The sequence below is a fragment of the Heteronotia binoei genome, chromosome 17 (genome assembly GCF_032191835.1).
Source record: "Heteronotia binoei isolate CCM8104 ecotype False Entrance Well chromosome 17, APGP_CSIRO_Hbin_v1, whole genome shotgun sequence".
Lineage (NCBI taxonomy): Eukaryota > Metazoa > Chordata > Lepidosauria > Squamata > Gekkonidae > Heteronotia > Heteronotia binoei.
In genome coordinates, this window is record NC_083239.1 from 18,844,054 (window position 1) to 18,862,701 (window position 18,648).

The 18,648-nt window shown below is 42.0% G+C and overlaps 1 protein-coding gene across 6 annotated transcripts in view; it reads right to left on the minus strand.

Moving 5' to 3' along the window:
- The window catches only part of ADGRB2 (adhesion G protein-coupled receptor B2), a 305,016-nt gene that overhangs the window by 104,151 nt on the left and 182,217 nt on the right, over positions 1-18,648 (minus strand). For all 6 annotated transcript variants that reach the window (XM_060257849.1, XM_060257848.1, XM_060257847.1 and 3 more), the window contains 9 exons: positions 18,233-18,397; positions 7,115-7,279; positions 5,526-5,627; positions 4,075-4,181; positions 2,723-2,917; positions 1,633-1,701; positions 1,426-1,534; positions 746-892; positions 273-348 (listed from right to left, as the gene is read on the minus strand). In XM_060257849.1, coding sequence (XP_060113832.1) covers positions 273-348; positions 746-892; positions 1,426-1,534; positions 1,633-1,701; positions 2,723-2,917; positions 4,075-4,181; positions 5,526-5,627; positions 7,115-7,279; positions 18,233-18,397 — 1,135 coding nt within the window. The remainder of the gene's footprint in view (positions 1-272; positions 349-745; positions 893-1,425; positions 1,535-1,632; positions 1,702-2,722; positions 2,918-4,074; positions 4,182-5,525; positions 5,628-7,114; positions 7,280-18,232; positions 18,398-18,648) is intronic.

Consider the following 18,648-nt stretch of genomic DNA (forward strand, 5'->3'; position numbering starts at 1 on the left):
ACAAACCAAGTTAATAAACAAATACTCTATTGGCAGTGGCATTCATTTGTTGTTAGTAACTTTAATTGCACAATGAACATTTAGAAAAAGGAAATTACTCAGGGCAAAACAGCACTGGGAAGTTTTCTGCCCCACATCTTTGGTGTGCGGATATTTACAATGGACAGTACACACACACACTCATACACACACATCCTTGACATTTCTTTGGAGATAAAGTATAAACATACCTAGAGCATTCTGCCTCACACACTTTCACATGTACTACTCACCGAGGAGGTGGCAGGATCAATCCCAGCGTACGATACAATATGGCGCCAATGACAAAATAGGCTGATTCATCTGTTTCTGTGAAGGAAGAGGAATGAATAAAAAGGCAATATTGATGCATTGCTTCTTGGATGTCCCATCCTGTTGACTGTATTACTGTGTAATTCACCTTGAGTCTGAGTGAGCAAGGAGGACTATAAATAACAAAAATAAAATTTTAAAATGTAGACATCAAACTACAGATTTTCCAGATTTCAAATGTACTGACTGTGACTATTTAAAAATTAATAAGCAACTACACCTACAGACATGCATTTTACATCTATAATACCCACACACTGGCCATCACGTGTATACTGGGTTAACTTCAGCAAACAATCCATATGGCCCTTCTTTTTACTTCCAATGGAGAAGTGCATGTATTACCCACTCACCACAACCCCAGATGCAGAGCAGCTTGTCCAGCACCGCCTACCTGAGGACGAGAGGCTCAGTACTTCCTTGGGAATGAAGATCTTGTCCTCTGAGTGCCGTGCCCAGTCTTTCATTCCCCGGCGACCTTTCATGGGGAAATTGATGTCACTGGAGACTGCAGAAACTGGCTCTCTCTGGATGCTGATTACTGCCAAGGGTGGGAGAGAATAAAAAAGGGACAGCACAAGGGAAGGGGAGGGCATCACTACTGGACTTTTTAAATGAGTGAACCACCAATACCTCTAGGTCCTTTTTCAAACATCTCAGACACTGAACCAAGAACTTCATGGTCTGGGGAGTCTAGTTGGAGATCTGAATGCTCCAGCTGAATAGAGCAAGGGGTGTGCAATATTTGTTCCTGTGACCAGAAGGCCATGCAAAGTCTAAGGATGACACAAATCCTAGGAACTCTCATCTAGACAACAGAGCAAGACTTCCTGTTCTTCTGATTTTATTTCAGCTTTCTCCAATATTGTATTCCAGTTTTACTGTACTGCTAGCTTCTTATAGTATACTGGTCTTTGATGCATTGTTTTCCTAATTCTGTAAGCCACCTTAAGTCTCTATGAGAAAGGGGGACTACAAACGAATGAACAAATTTCAGCCCTCCAGTTCCCGGTCTGGTTTCCAATGCAGCCCCTCTGAAGCTTTCCTTCCCACCACCCCCTTTTGGTTACTCACCTAGGTTTTCTGTGACAATGAGCGAACTCTGGAAAGCCTTGAGAGCTTCCCCCACCAGATGGATGAAATCCTCAACCACCTTCATGAGAAGGACAGAGCCAGGCAAGACCTAAAAAGCAGATCCAAGGAGGTGATGTATGTGTGTGTGAGAGAGAAAAAGAAGACAACCCCCCCCCCCCAACATATGTGTAACCTGCATCTGCTCACCTGCTGAGCATCCTCCCACTTGTCCCTGTTTTCCGCATCCACCATGTAGCTGACAACCTGGAAGAATCGCTGTAGGGAAAAGGAGAGGGTGAGAGACAGCTTCTGGAGAAGGATCCAGCCATTACACATGTATGATTATCCTTTTGGATCAGCCTTAAAATGAGAGATTTGCAGAAATCCTCCTGAGTAATTTCACCACTCATATCAAAACTGTTCTGCTTCTTCCTCACCTTCTAAACAAACTTCAAAATATTGTGGTGGCAACTCTGCTCACAGTTTGGCACCCTCGGTTTTTCTGCTTTTGGGGTTTTGTTGAAAAAGCAAGTTTCTAGGTGTCAATGGCAGGGTCCAGGCCAGCAGTTTGGGGCACATGAGAAGCATCCCAAATTAAGCCAGCTCAAAATGGAGTGGATGAATCCCTGATCAGACGCTCCTGCACAAGTTGCCCATTTCCCACATGGGAGGCGCTCTGGTGTGGTCAGGAGGTTGCTGCATACCATCTCATTGGTGCAATTTGGGTTTCTTTTTTCCTATACATTTTTAGTGGTCATGCACATATGTGCTCATGCACTCTGGCGGTTTTTCATACCACCAGTCCATCTTGCTTGCACACTCTCATGTTCATGCGCTAGAAAGGCAGACGGCATGCTGCTGTAAAATCTGCTGCCACTTCAGAAGTGGTAGCTTTCTGAGCCATGGCTGAAATGCCTAAGGATGGGGTGAGTACAGGAGCAGGATGGCAGGCAGATGTGTGTGTTTGGATTTAATTTTTTTATCTGTCTGTGAGCCAATCCTGTGTCGGCTTAAAGTGTCGGTCTGGACCCAGCCAACATGCTGAAAAGTAACAGTAAATACTACTGGAGCCAGTGTGAAGATAAGCAATATAAGATAACCACCGGAAGCAATAAAACTTTCATGCAAAGCGTGTAAATATGTGTTTTTAGTGAAGTAAAACAAAAACAAAACTAAGGAACACTGAACATTCTTGAAATTTTCCCCACAAAGTCTCTCAACAGTCACAAAGAATGATAGCCGCTTCAAATAGGACTTAATGAAGACCTGTTCCATCTCCAAAATCTTGTGTCAATACCTGCACATCATCTGCAGAAGGGATGTAGGTTGCTCTCTTGTAAGTGTCTGTGACGTTACGCAGGATCTCCACAGAGAACAACAGGTCCCCGCTGTAGTACGTCTTGCGTGCCACAAGTTCCAACAGCCCACGGACCACCTGAGACATGCCTTCTCCTGCCAGCATGCGCTGCCCCTTGGCCAGATGCTCTCGGAGCTGAATTTAGGACAAAGTAAAGTTAAAAATAAGGGTAGAACAATAGCACCTTTAGGACCAACAGAGTTATATTCAGGCTGTGAGCTTTCATGTGCATGCACACTTTGTCAAACATGAAAGCTCACAGCCTGAATAAAGGTCTTAAAGATGCTACTGGACTCTAACTTTGTCACATTGCTTCAAACCAACATGGCTATCCATTGGGATCTAGAGGGCAGAACAGAGAAGGCCCAAGCTTGGCACTAGATTGCATGCTTGGCATGCAGCAGATCTCAGGTTCAACTGCCAGTTAAAGGACCTCAGACTACAGGAATTTAAAAGGCCTTAGTTTTTGGAGAGCTGCTGCCAGTCAGAATAAACAATTTAGAGACACCTGGATTAATTTAGAGACAGACTGGTTGAAGTTCATCATAAAATTGCCTCCTGAGGCTGGAGGTAGCTAAACACATTTGAAGCCCCTGAAATCCACAGGACTTAAATGGGACACTTTCTATGAACTGCCCTAACCCAACCCAACCCATTAAAACAGGCGTCAGCAACCCTTTCTTCAAGAACTACTTCAGAGTAACAAAAAATATCCTGAGCCACCCCCACCCCACATTACTAAACTTTGTTTCATCTAGAAAGAGCACCAGAAATGCAGCTATCAGCTAAGAAACACAGAGGGAACTCTTTCCCTGGGTCTTGTTGGGGTTACATACACTACTCTGTAGCAAACTGTGGCTTATCTGTTGGAGACCCCTGCATTACAACATCCCTTCATTTCCTTCTATTCACTGCACAAACCCACACCCATATGACTTGCTCTGGAAGACCGACATCTTCAGTCTTGGCCAATTAGATGCACTAAGAACAGAATTCACCTTTCCAACATGCATTCCTGTAGACAGGCATATGAAGAATCCATCACATCACTTTTAAAAAGCCAGAATTTTATGCATGTATATAAAACAGCTTCCACAATCAATGAAATGCATGAAGAATTATGAAACTGCTACTGCTTTGCCTATTACTTTGAAATGCTCAGCCACACCTTTCCTCCTTCCATAAGGTTCTCCCTCCTTTTTACAAGGGGGGGGGGGGTAACAGTACAGAAGAGAAAGAAGGGGGGAGGGAGGGGGAGAGAGGCTCATTTGCCTGTCAGAGTCTGCACCTACTGAGAGATGTAAGTATCGGTATTCATGGGAAACACAGCGTGCAAAGCTGGGAGCACCCCAATGAGCCACACCCTGGGAGTTCAGCAGGCATCGGCGACTGGCAGATCCTAGGGGTGAAAAAAGATAAGACAACTAGAGACCTCTCATAGCTGTGGACCATGCTTGGTCCTACTCAGACCAGCTGCCCAAAGCTACCCTGGACATTTCTTGAAGGTTCCAGAAACAGAAACCTTTTCCATTGAAGAAACAATCTGCCTGGGTTAGATTATCCTATCCAAGCCTTACAGAAATGGAATTTGTTCTAGTACCTCCATATTGTAAGTACTAACCTTTTTGTCAGGATACAAAGTTGAATGTTTTGCCAGCAGAATTTATATATATTTATATATTGACACATTTGCCCATATACGCAACAACCTCTTTCCAACCTCATCCTTGTAAATATGCTTATTAAGGGAATCACACAGGAGGAAAATTAAAATGGGCACAGTGTGGAAGAAGTTAGAGAAGTAGGATTTAGACATGTCATGGTTCCACAAGAGAACTTCCATTACAATCTTATTTTATTCAGCTTATGTCTTTGTTTCAAAGGTTCTCCACAAACCTGGGATGTTGCATTATATTAACAGTAAATAAGAGATTCTTCCACTCATAATACTGGAAAATTGTTTCAAGGTGTAGATTTTACCATCTTTAAAAAAAAAAATAAAACAAAAACATATTGTCAAAATTGCACACAACCAAACATGTGCTTCTTCCAATATGGCTAAATTTGCATGACTAATGTAAAATCTTCAAGGGGTGGAGGGAGGAATGTTTGAAAAGGTGTCAAAGCAGAAAGCTTGCAAAATATATACCTATATGCAGGGCTCTTTTTGTGGCAGGAGCTTCTTTACATATTAGACCACACCTCCTTGATTCAGCCAATCCTCGAAGAGCTTACAGGGCTCTTCTTACAGGACCTACTGTAAGCTCTTGGAGGATTGGGTACATCAAGGAGGTGTGGCCTAATATGCAAAGGAGCTCCAGCTACAAAAAGAGGCCTGCCTATATGCAATTTTTTAATTATACAAAGTTGCAAAATAAGCTATTTTCACATTCTTTTTAAAAAAATTTAAAGTTCTAGTGACACATGAGGGCAGGGTAATGTGCTGGATGTAAGGAACTGTGAAGTTGGCATGTATAATGTGGAAGAACTACTTTGCACATTGAAGCACTACAGAAATTGGCAGAGAGCTGCAAAGTCTATTAAAAACCTTTTGGCTGGTACAGATGTATCTTTGAAATTTACAGAAAGGAGCCTTCAGTTTCCATTGGGATAGTCAGGTGGGTGAGCAGATTTCATGGCATACCTACTTTCATCTTCATCATCTACCACACTTAAGGTCTCCTCAGCTACTTTCCTCTGATAGACTCCCTCTATGGGGATGTCTTCCCACCAAGCTGCCTACCTGTGGCATTGGCTGGACATTTGTTGTAGACTATTTCACCAGCGGCTGCTTTCTTCCAGGTCATCACCATGACATATTCATCCTTACACATCTCATGGTATGCTGCAGAATGAAAGGATGATAAAATGTAAGGAGGTCAGCAGAGAGGGGCAGGAATCCTAAAGCTTGCAGCCACATGACAAAGCCTGAAAGTCTGGGATGAACGAGTTGGAGATAGCAACAGTGGTCTCTGTGTGTGCATTTTGGAGGAACTAAGGGGTGTGTGTTTATGGACAGAGAATATGGAGAAGGAAGAGTACTAAAGAGGGGTGCTTACAGGAAACACCAAGTAGGACTAGTGATGGGGGATGGGCTTCTAGGAGCTGCTCAGTTGACCAGACCAGGACAGAAGGGTCAGGCCCCTATAATTTAAACTAATCTAGAGCCTTCACACTGCTTGTCACCTGCTGGTGTGAATGATGCACCATCCCTCCTTTCTGGTCCTCTGAGCTCACACTATTATCTGAAAGCTCACCAGGGTGAGAACCTGGGTAAGGCCTTCTCAGTTCATATCCCCCCAAAGTGCAGATGGAAAAGCAATTGGCTGGGCTTGGGGAAGGGAAGGAGAAAACTGGAAAGACAGTCAATGAGAAATATCTTGGCAGGTAATATGCCATGACACCAATGTGTAGAAAGGCAACAGGCAGATTAACTGCCAAAGACAGCTGAAGCAGATGGGCTGGTCAGGTTTCTTTGCATGCCGCACAAGGACATCTGTTGCTGGTAGAAGAGATTTTCTGGCCACCCCCCACCCCCCGCTGGTTGAACAGTGGGGGATAATGGAGGCTGGAGGGCTGCACCCCCTTAAGGTCCTTAATGGTCAGGGACCCATGTATCTTTGGGACCATCTCTTCTAGTATATCCCCTAAAGAGCATTATGGTCACTTTTTTGAGGGGAGGGGTATTTTTGTATTTTATCTCTGTGTGTTTGTGTCTGCATCTGGAAGTTATGGTGACCTTTGGTGACTGACCCCTACTGGGGGCCTAGAGGACATTCAGGGAGGTGCTGAATAAAGCCTGCTCATGTCCTCCCAACTACTGATATTTCAAGGAGGTTTCCCACCCAAGCACTTGCCAGTCAACCTTGCTTAGCTTCCAAGATTTGACAAGATCACATTGAGCAATATGCTCATTTGATAAGAACTTTCGTGTCACCCTGGCCTAAGAAGCATCCAGCTGTCCTCAACCAGGTCTAAGGCATTTGGCCCTGGTTCCAACCTAGTAAAACTCTCTGCCAAATAACATCTGTGCCCTGTGAGACTTAAGGCAGGGCACGCAAGGCAAAGAAGTTCCACCAGGCATATGGTTGAGAGCAGCAACAGCTTCCATCTGGCTGGCTCTCCTGTTTTTCCTGCCTCCCCCACCAAGAGGAGGTGGGATATTTTTAGCAGTTTCATCACCATCGTATTGGTTATAGGTTATTTATTGCTGTAATATGGTAGAGATTTTAAATATGATTTCATTATTTATATGTATAAGTTTTATATTAATGTGCACCGCCTTGAGCCCTGTTCCACAAGGAAGGGCAGTTAATAAATAAATAAGAATACCTGGGCATTTCTTCTCATTGCACGTCTTGACTTCCTCCCCACTGCCCTCGCATGGGTAGCCTTGCACACCCGTCCCTTGGCACATGCGGAAACGTCTCTGCCAGCCCGTATCGCATGTCTTGGAGCACAAACTCCAGTGGTTCCACGGACCCCACGTGCTGTCCACTTTGGTTCAGGAGAGCAGAAAGGAACAATTAGACAACCCTTCTGAACTGGCAATCTCCCCCTTCCCGTCACACGTATTCCCAAATTTAGATTTTATATTAGCCAAAAGAGCAGACAGAATGGAATGGAGATGGAAGAATTCTTCCTTTATCACTGGGGTGCAACTGAACCGACTTGGCTGATAATTACTTTAATCAAATATTCCACAGATGATTAAACCCATTTATCAATAATTCAGATCTCATTTCATCCAAACTGTCCCCTCTTCCCTTCCCCACCAGGCCGTGACCGTGAGGGTGCCCTTAACAAATGGAATTCATTTTAATTCCTCAGGAGGTGAGTCTCCTTCGAGGCTTCTGAATTCTGCAGATCTTATCTGGCTTGAGTAACAGGGTTTAATTTTCATGTATTATCAAATGCAGTGACAGACAATATTCAGACAACTACCATGACCAATGATCAATCTAATTGGTATTTCTAAGACTGAGATTTGGACCTAGGTTTGCCACATAGAAAGCCAACCCTAGACTAATATTTTCCAGACTTCTGATAATAGGGATTTTTTTTCCAAATTAAAAAGTGGAGGTGTCTCAATCCCTCAAAAGGCTTAGTTTAGAGTGTCTCAGAGCTACTGTTCTGAGAAAAATGGAACAACTCACTATTCCCCTGCATGAGTCAGCGATCTTAATGAGAACAGATAATTCTTCTATATCTCCATTTTAGAGTGAAACTGAATGTTCCAGAGTTCTCAGCCTGCAGCAGACACGTATAAGGAAGCAATACCAGAACAGAACAGGGAATCATCCAGGGACACGATGGGTGGCCTCCTCTGTGGGGTGTGTATGATAATTTGTTTATCACTGCATCATAGTGTGGCTCAGGCTCACAGTTCAGGACCTGGCACCCTGGCCTCTACAGTCCACCAGCTTTCTGACACGCCCCCCCCTCCCTTGCCTTCAGCTCTTACCTTGATCATTTGAGCTATGCTGGGCTGAGAACCAGTTTATACATCCAGTTGCATCAAGCAGTAATATTTGTCCTAGGCTGAACTATTTCAGGCAGAGAGCCAGTTTGGTGTAGTGGTTAAGTGTGTGGACTCTTATCTGGGAGAACCAGGTTTGATTCCCCACTCCTCCAATCGCACCTGCTGGAATGGCCTTGGATCAGCCATAGCTCTAGTAGGAGTTGTCCTTGAAAGGGCAGCTGCTGCAAGAGCTCTCTCAGGCCCACCTACCTTACATGGTGTTTGTTGTGTGTGTGTGTGTGGGAGGAAGGTAAAAGAGATTGTGACCGCTTTGAGACTCTGAGATTCAGAGTATAGGGCGGGATATAAATCCAATATCTTCTTCATATGGTAAGCATGACTTAATGCTTCTTCATGGAGATTCCCACCCCCCTACCCCAATAAAAACCTGTCTTCCCTGAATATAGAAAAAGCAAACTGTCAGGAAGAAATGTAGGCTTTTCCCTGAGAAGCCAGCTTTGTATGTGCAGGGAATTTATTTCAGCCTTTGAACTTGCAACCCTGCCACCCTCCCTGGCATATACATCTATAGCTTGAAGTCCTTTAGCACTTAACTCTGCTGAGTGCGCAAATCCTGTTGATACACCCCTGATCATCAATATGGCTTAATTAAACCTCAGTTGGGTTTCTGCCTAGTGGCCTCAGTTGGTTTTCTACCTACCAGCACAGTGACACTTAAACACCACCCTGGAGCTATGTGCAGAATCTCATGGAAAACAACCCTCAGAGGCCAAAGATGCAAGCAATAGCCCCCTCCCTTTTCTCCAGAGCACTGCAGGAAGCCATCAGAGTCTGACATTTCCCACCCCATCCCCTATTCCTAGCACCAGCACCCAAGAGGCTTAATGGTCAGCAAAATGTTTTCGCTAGAGAGAGAACAAGTCTGAGGGGATGGGGGGGGGATGTTGGAAAAAGAAAGCCAGTGTAGCAGGTGACTCAAAGCCTCTGGCTGAGCTAGCTATCCCTCTAAATCCTGGGAGTTCAATTGCCTAATATATGAATATGATTTATATTCATTCCTTTAGGCAATTTATAACCCACCCTTTTTGAGTACACAAGGTGCCTTACAGTACAAATAACACTTAAACATCAAACACAACCCTACCCACACCAGCAGTAATATTAAAGCTAATCAATACTATAAAAACAGAAATGTAGTGAAAGGCCATAAAAACTCAAAAGCAGCACTTTCAGACAGTCCGTTAAAAATCTAATTTGAAAGCAGTAGAAATATTATAGCATGGCTTAAGAGAAATCTAGAACACCCCCAACTGCAGTCTGAAAGAACCCAGTACAAGGGAAACATCACATATGAATCCAGACAAGATCCAGGTTAGACAACCACAACCCATTCTGCATGGGGCTGCCATTGAAGACTGCTCAGAAGAACTGCTCTATTTCCAAGGAAGTCCTAGATGGCCTGAGGAAATCTCAAAGAAACACTTTGTCCCTTACTGACCTGCCCACCAGCTAAGATCTATAGCTGGACTTTTTGTCAGTCTTTTTATGGCCTTTTGTGGTAGCACCTAGACTGTGGAACTCAGTCCCCAGGAAGTTCACCCAGCATCCAAAGTAGCTATCTTTTAGATACCAAGTAAAACCTTTTTATTCTTTTGGATGTTCAGTTAAACTGCCCTTCTTCTGAGGGTGTTAATTTTGTTGATCCTGTTTTGATATTTTAATCCCCTGTAACGCTCTTTCAAAATGTTTTATGCTTCTATATTTTTCAACTTTTCATCTTAATTGTTTTAGATCCACTAGGCTGGTTATAAGATTTTAATTGGAATGCTGCCATTATGCTTTATCGATTTTTATCTGCTGTTAGTTTTATAACACTGTTTTGTAATTGTTTTGATTTGTTTTACTGTACTTGCTGGTTTTATTGGCTAGCATACGCTGCCTCATGAATTTTATATTAAGAGTATGGGATATAAATATTTTAAATACATAAATAAATCTAAGTCCAAAGGTCCTTTGGAAAAGACAGGCTTTAAAATTGTGATGAAGGTCTGGAAGAGTTGGGGACAGCCTCATTTTGGAGGCCAGGAAGTTCCCCAATATGAGACAAAAGCAGAAACAGCTCTGTCAACAGCGTCTGTCAATATTTTTTATTAATACTGTAGCAGTAACTTTTAAATAACAAGCTACTTAATTGGGACAATGTCACCGAATGTTCACTAACATTCTAACTCAGGAAGAAAACTACCTGCAGAATGCCAGGAGTCTGGCTTCCTCGAAGGATGGGAAAGTTGGCATTTTAGCTGCCATTAAAACCTCACACAAGCCCTCAGCACAGGCTGAAATGTGGGGAGGGGTCCCAAGAGATAGTCTTAAGTGGCAAGGAATATAAAGGAAGGGTAGACTGTAGTCAACAGAATGAAAAAGAGGAGGAGTGGATGTTGAAGAAAGCTGGAGGAAAGAGGAAGAAGAGGCACAAATGGGCCCAAGAGAAGCCTCTGAAGAAACCCTGCAGTACTTAGGTCAGGATAGGCAGATGGGCAGTGGAGAAAAAGAGAGACATTGTCAGGGAGGCTTCAAAAGGAAATTGGATAAATTAAGTCAAAAATGGATGGTGCAGACATGGCAGTGATGGAAGAAGGAGTCAAAGAGGAAGTAGAAGTGGTGAGAACCAGTGTAGTGTAATGGACTAGTGTTGGACTAGAATCAGGGAAATCCAAGTTTGATTCCCACTTTGCTATGGAAGCTTGTTTGACCTTGGGACACGTACACTCTCAGCCTAACCCACCTCATAGGGTTTTTGTGAGGCTAAAATGGAGGAAAGAAAAATGACGTAAGCCACTTTGGGAGAGAAAGGTGAGATATAAATGAAATAAATAAATAAACAAACCTTGCCTAGTGTCTGCTTTCTCACAGCAAGAAAGCAATGGACAGGCAAGGGAACTTTGAAAGCCCAGAGTCCATAGGCCATGCAGAATGGGGACATGAGGCTGCTATGCACAGAGAACAGAAGGGCAAGTGAGCATGGACTGTCTCAAACTGACTTGAATTAGCCAGCTCATTTCTTGGCCATGGTTTTCAAGCTACAAGGATTCCAAAACCATGCAGTGGGGGTTCCATTGGGGTTTCTTTCACGTTCTCGACAGACCTCCCACAAAACAGAACTAACCAGCAGTCAGCCAGAGCTTGATCTGTGTTCAAATCGTACCTCTGATAACAAAGAACATGTGGTCACAGGCCAAACCAAACTCAATGCAAAGGGTACTGTAAGAATGAACTATGTGATGGCTGAATTTTCCCAAATCACAATCTGCAAACCATGGAAACTGCATTCACCCTAGGCACCTAGGGGGAAAAAGGTGCCATGGGGATTTAAAGTGCCCTGACAACTAGTTCTGGGTCTGTTCAGCTCCTGTTTCTACCCCTGGTTTCCAGCCTCAGCTGTCACTTGTCAATAACAAACTGGCAAATGAAAATCGGCGCTGGGGGAAAATGTGGCAGCTGAGGGCCATCTGTCACTGCCGTTGGATGACTGGCATCTCTGAAACCACCGTATTAGGCTCTGCGGCTTTATGGAGAACAGATGTTTCTCCAGACAAATCAGCAGAGCCGGGTGCTGATGTTCAGACACGCCTTGCTAAACTTGAGCTCTGGATGTCAGCTGAGGCTCTGGGCAGGAGCAATCCAAGGGTCTGAGGTTTGGAGAAGCCAGCTTCAAGATATTTAAAGCTCAGGCCTGACTGAGCTCCCTAGGTTGTAGCTTTGAGGAGAGGAGGGCAGCCCTCTGGCAAGCCAGAGGGCTGCCCTCCTCTCCTCAAAGCTACAACCTAGGGGGCTCAGTCAGGCCTGAGCTTTAAATATCTTGGACAATGGCCACAATCCCCTTTTTTCTGGTACACAGATGATGGCCTCCCAATCCCACCCTCATGACACTGCAGTGTGTCATTTCTGACAGGGCCAGGCTGGGGCAATCCTACCTGAATTAAGACCTGGTGGGTTGGTTCTCCAGATCAGGGTGTTTGAGGCTAGCAGCCTGTCACACCATGCCTCCTCCCTGAGGCAGACCCCGGGTGGCTGTCACTCACACCCTTGAGGGTGTGAGTCCCCTAGGGAGGCCAGAGGACTCAGAGCGGGTGGGAGCTGGGTTGACATCACTCTTCTTTTGTATTTAAACAATTTTATTAATAACATATGGTAACAATGTCTGTTTATATCATTACTATCCCTAACCCATATGATATTTTCTAATCCCCCCTCCCTCCGTTACTAGACTCCCACCGAAGTTATATACTTGAGTTCACTTATAAAGGTACCCTTAACCAATCAAAGTTCAATTTCTCGCTTTTCTCATACTCATTATTAAAAAATTGTCCAATGTCTTTTTACATTCCACTCTCTCTATATATCTTCTAAATTTCTTCCACTCCCTTTTAAACACTTCCAAATCATAGTCTCTTAAAGTTCTTGTTAGTTTGTCCATCTCACTCAACAATAAAACTTTCACGATCCAGTCCCATTTCTCTGGTATTTTTTCTTGCTTCCACAACTGCGCATACAGTGTCCTAGCAGCTGAGAGCAAGTACCAAATTAGAGTTCTATCTTCTTTTGGAAATTTTTCCATTTGTAATCCCAACAGAAAAGTCTCTGCAACTTTCTTAAAATCATATCCCCAAATTTTAGATATTTCTTGTTGTATCATCTGCCAAAACTTTTTCGCTTTTCCACAAGTCCACCACATATCATAAAAAGAACCTTCATGTTTCTTACATTTCCAACATATATACGACATCTTTTTACTCATCTTTGCCAGTTTTTTCGGCGTCATATACCACCTATACATCATCTTGAAACAGTTCTCTTTAATGCTCTGACATGTTGATATTCTCATCGAGTTCTTCCGAAGATATTCCCATGTATCCATCTGTGTTTCCTTATTTACATTAATTGCCCATTTAATCATTTGAGATTTTACTACTTCTTCTTCTGTAGACCATTTCAACAGTAATTTATATATTTTCGATATTAATTTTTCATTATCTCCAAGCAGAACCTTTTCCAATTCCGTTTGCTCACATCTAATTCCAACAGATTTAATATCATTCTCCATCAAACTTTTTATTTGTTGCATTTGAAACCAGTCATACTTGTTATTTAGCTCTTCTGCAGATTTTAATTCAACTTTATCACCTTGGATCTTTAGCAGTTGATTATATGACAACCCTCTCTCTTCATCAGATTCAACTGTTATTTTTATTACTTCTGCTGGCACCATCCATAACGGCTTTCATCACCATATTTCTTGTATTTTATCCATGCTTTTAGCAAATTGTTTCTAATATAATGGTGAGAAAAAAGACCATCCATCTTTTTTTTCCCATGGTAAATATAAGCATGCCAGCTGAATTTATTTCCATGAGCTTCTAACAATAAAAGCTGTTTATTTAACAGCATCATCCAATCCTTTATCCACGTCAAACAAACTGCATCATGATATAATCTTAAATCTGGAAGCTGAAATCCTCCCCTCTCTTTAGCATCCGTTAAAATTTTCATCTTAATCCTTGGTTTTTTCCCAGCCCATACAAATTCTGAGCTCTTCCTTTGCCATTTATTAAATTGTTTACTATCTTTCACAATTGGAATAGTTTGGAACAAATACATTATTCTTGGCAAAACGTTCATCTTAATTGCAGCAATCCTACCCAACAAAGACAGATTAAGTCTATTCCATTAGATCATATCTTCATCCATTTTACGCCATAACTTTTCATAGTTGTTTTTGTACAAATCAATATTCTTAATTGTTATTTCTAGACCTAAATATTTAACTTTAGAAGTGACTTCACATCCCATCAAACTCTGCAATTCTTTGTTTATTTAGTTGCATATTTTTACATAAAAATTTCGATTTCTCTTTATTTATTTAGAGTCCTGCCATTTCTCCATATTCTTTTATCTTAGCTAGCAACAAAGGTACCACTTGTATCGGATTTTCAGTTATAAACACAATACCGTCTGCAAATGCTTTATATTTGTAAGAAAATCTTCTAATTTTCAATCCTTCTATCTCTTTGTCATCTTGTATTTGCATTAGCAGAATTTCAAGAGCCATTATAAACAACAATGGTGAAAGCGGACATCCTTGTCTTGTACTTTTGCTCACCTTCATTTTATTTGTAACGTCTGCATTTATCCACAATTTTGCGTGTTGATCCATATATATTGCTTTTGTCATTCTTATAAAATACTCTCCCAGATTTATTTTTTCCATTACTGCAAACATAAAGTCCCAATTCAGATTGTCAAAGGCTTTTTCTGCATCTACAAAAAATAACGCCGCCTCTTTTTCTGGATGTTTCTCATAATATTCTACAATATTTACAACAGTTCTTACATTGTCTCTTATTTGCCTTTTAGGGAGAAATCCTGCTTGATCTTCCTTTATAAAATTAATCAGATATTGCTTAAGTCGTTCTGCCAAGATTCTTGTATATATCTTATAGTCATTGTTTAATAATGAAATTGGTCTATAGTTCTTTACATTTGTGACATCACTATCTTCCTTGGGAATCAACGAGATTACAGCTTCTTTCCAAGTATTTGGAATTTTCTCTTTTATTCTTATCGTGTTCATCAATTTTTACAATTTTGGTACCATCTCATCTTTGAGAGTTTTATAAAATTTAGTTGTATATCCATCCGTCCCAGGAGCCTTACCTACTTTCATTACATTTATTGCTGCTTCAATTTCAATTTTTTCTATTGGATCATTCAAAATCTTTTTCATATACTCAGTCAAGGGTGCTATTTTAATATTTTGTAAATACTCTTCCATTTTTTTTTATTTTCACACCTTTGAATAAATTTGCATAATATTCAAAAAAATACTCCTTTAATTCCTTCTTGGTCTACTATCTCTTTTCCGCTAGCCATGATTTTATTAATAATTTTATTTTCTTTCTTTTTCTTCAGTTGCCAAGCTAAATACTTCCCAGGTTTATTTGCACCTTCAAACGATTTTTGTTGCAAACTTTTTAAATTCCATTCTAATTCTTTATTCAACAAATGTCTTACTTGGGCTTGTAATAAAGTAATTTCCCTTATTAATTTCTTTTTCCCTGGTCTTTTTCTTAGTTCCCCTTCTTTTTTCTTTATTTCATTTTGAATGTCCAGCATCTGCTTTTCTTTTGCCCTCTTATCTTTATTATTCAATGTAATCAATAGTCCTCTCATTACTGCTTTGTAAGTATCCCAAACCGTCTGGAATTCTATATCATCAGTATCATTTATTTGGAAAAAAACTATAGTTTCTTTTTCGAGAAATGTCACAATATCCTTATCTTGTAACAAATCTTCAATTATTCTCCATCTTCTTGTTTTCTTTTGCAATTTTGTAGCCCAAAATATTGGATTATGATCTGCACATACCTTTGGTAGAATCTCTACTTTTCTAGTTATGAGGCCCAAACTTTTAGAGCCCCATAACATATCAATTCTAGAAAAAGTATTATGTCTTGCTGAAAAGAAAGTATAGTCTCTTACTTCAGGGTTAAATTCTCTCCAAATATCCTCCAAACTTTCTTGTTTAACCAACTAAAAAAATGATTTTGGCAGTCTCCCTTCTTTATTATTGCTCTTTTGGCCAGACCTATCTATATTGTTTTGTATTGTTCCATTGGAATCACCCATCATCAAGATCTGGTCATAGGACACTTCATCCAACTGTCGATTAATGTCTTTAAAAAAAAATCTTTTGCTCCATTAGGTGCATATAGTCCTAGTAACAACATTTTCTTTGCATCCATCATCACTTCCACTGCTATATATCTTCCATCTTTATCTTTAAATATGAATTTTGGTTCTAATTGTTCTTTAATGTAAAAGACCACACCCCTTTTCTTTTGATCCGCCAATGAAAAAAATTCCAATTGTTTGTTCCACAAAAATTTGTAATCCTTTTGTTGTATATGAACTTCCTGTAAAAAAAATATATTACATTTTTGTTTTTTAATCCAATGAAATGTTGCTTTTCTTTTTTGTGGTGAATTTAGTCCATTTATATTCCAAGATAATAACTTGTAATCCATTATGATGCAAAGTCTTTATTCTCTTCAAAAAAACTACACATCTCTTGCTCATTCCTTATTGTAATCCTTCTTCCACGTTGCTCAAAGCCCAAACCTTCGGGTATTATCCATCTATATCTCGTTCCCTCTGCACGTAGCTTCTCTGTTAACCTCTTGTATTTCTTCCTGTCGTTTATCACTTGTCTTGGCAGCTCTTTCATTATTTTGACTCTGCTCCCTTCCACTATCAGAGCCTTTTGAAAATTTTTATTCAGAATTTTCCCTGCCATGTCTTTTGTCCTTAGTTTTATAACTATATCTCTTGGTAAGCCTTTATCTTTTGCATATGATGAATTAACTCTATAGATACTGTCAAACATGTTTCTGGACCTTTCAGGATCTTCCTCTAAATAGTCAGCAATTATTTTCACCATATAGTCCATTAAATCAGTTCCCTCCCCTTCAGGTATTCCTCTCAGATGCACTTGAGTTTCCATTAATCTGCAGTCATGAACTCCATTAATCTGCAGTCGTTGACATCACCCTTCTTGACTTCCCTTGCCTGACTAGAGAATCTTCAGCCCTTCTCTCTCACCTGATTGCCACCTGACCTATTCATCCTCTCCTTTTGGCCGCCTTTTATTCTGCCCCTCAGCCCTTACCCCTTTCCATTGGCTCTCCCTTCAAGCCCTGCCCCTTGTAGGCAAAGATGCCCAATTGAGGCTTGGGCATTGCTGAGGAAGGCATGTCAGAGATTGCTTGGCTTTGGGTCACCTGGTGTGGCTGGGTTCAGGCTTATCAGGCCCACTGGGCCTTTCTTCCAGGGCTGCAGAATGGGTCTCTCTTTGGCTCACCAGGCATCATGGACCATGGCTGAGCCCAAGGCCCCCTGCCACCTCCACTTATCTGGGGACTGAGCTGTGAGGTCACTTCATTGTTTGACTGGCTGCTACCAGCTGTCCTAAGCTTGTTGGTGCTGCAGGCATACTGCTTCTCCAGGGCTCTGTCACCTGTTGATGGACTCCTCCAGCTGCTCATCCTTTGATTGGGGGGGCTTGCAGGCTGGAGTTAGCAGTGGGGGGGCTTGTTTCAGGGGCTCCACTGGGCTTTTAGGAACTCTTTTGTTTGGCAGGAGAATTGGGACCCAAGGCAAAGAAGGGGGCAGCCAAAGAACTGAGGATGACAAAGCTGGACCCATGAGTCAGTGGCACTGCATTTGCTTGACATGCAAGAGATCAGAAGTTCAATCTCCTGCAAGCTGGAGATGAGAAAGACTTTGACTCTGGAGAGCTGCTGCTGATCAGAGACAATCTTGACGTCTATAGACCAAGGGTCTGCTTTGGTCTATGGAAGCTTAGTGTGTGAAACTCAGGCACCTGTATTGAAGCAGGCTAAAGGTCTAGAGAGGGCAGAAAGCCAGCCTTCTAATGTTTATTCACTTCAGATGGTCTGGCACTGAAGAAGGCTCTAAGGTATGAACATATGAAAGCATGAAGGCCTTGGTTAAGATTTTAACAGTTCCTAATTTTGAGCTTAAGGGAAGGGAGAGAAGAAAAGCAGGACTTCTGCTAATATTTAAGACAAATATCTGCAGCTGCCCAACTGCCTTAAGGTTCTCCTGACCATAGAGCCATCTTAAGGTTTTAGAGCCCCCACAAATTCCTTGCTAGCAATCAAACCACACATCACCATGCTGGGTGTTTTTATAGGCCTGCTAGCTCCATACTTGATCCATGGCTACCCACCATCTTTATGGCAGGAGCAGGACTCAGCACTCCAGTTCTGGCTGTTCTGGCTAAATAGTCCAGTCCTTGGGAAAGTGACAAACAATATTGCCAAACAAGTATTCTGGGGGCCCAAATGGACGCCCTCTCCACTTGTGATGGAGACTGATGTGATCCTCACCTGGGCATTCAGGATTGTAACACTCTCTGGCATCGGCATGAGCCCCTTTGCACTCTGCCCAGCCATGAGCCGAGACGCTGCATTTGCGGGTGCGCTGCTGAGTCCCATTGGAACACGACACGGAGCAGCGGCTCCAGGATCCCCAGTCCAGCCACTGGCCTTCCACTGTCAGGAGAAGCACAGGAGAAAGCCCATCAGTGTAAGACAAAAGGTTTAAAAGGCTCTTGTCATCTAGCTGATCCTCGTTACCATCTCATCCAGCTTTCTGTTCTAATGCTGGGGTCTCCAAACACCAACCCACATTTCCATCACAAACTACAAGTTAACACTTGTTGTTCTCCTGCATCTTCGACGCACTACAGGCTAACCCTGGTTGTTCTGCCATGTCCTGGGCACACTACAAGTTAACCCTGGCT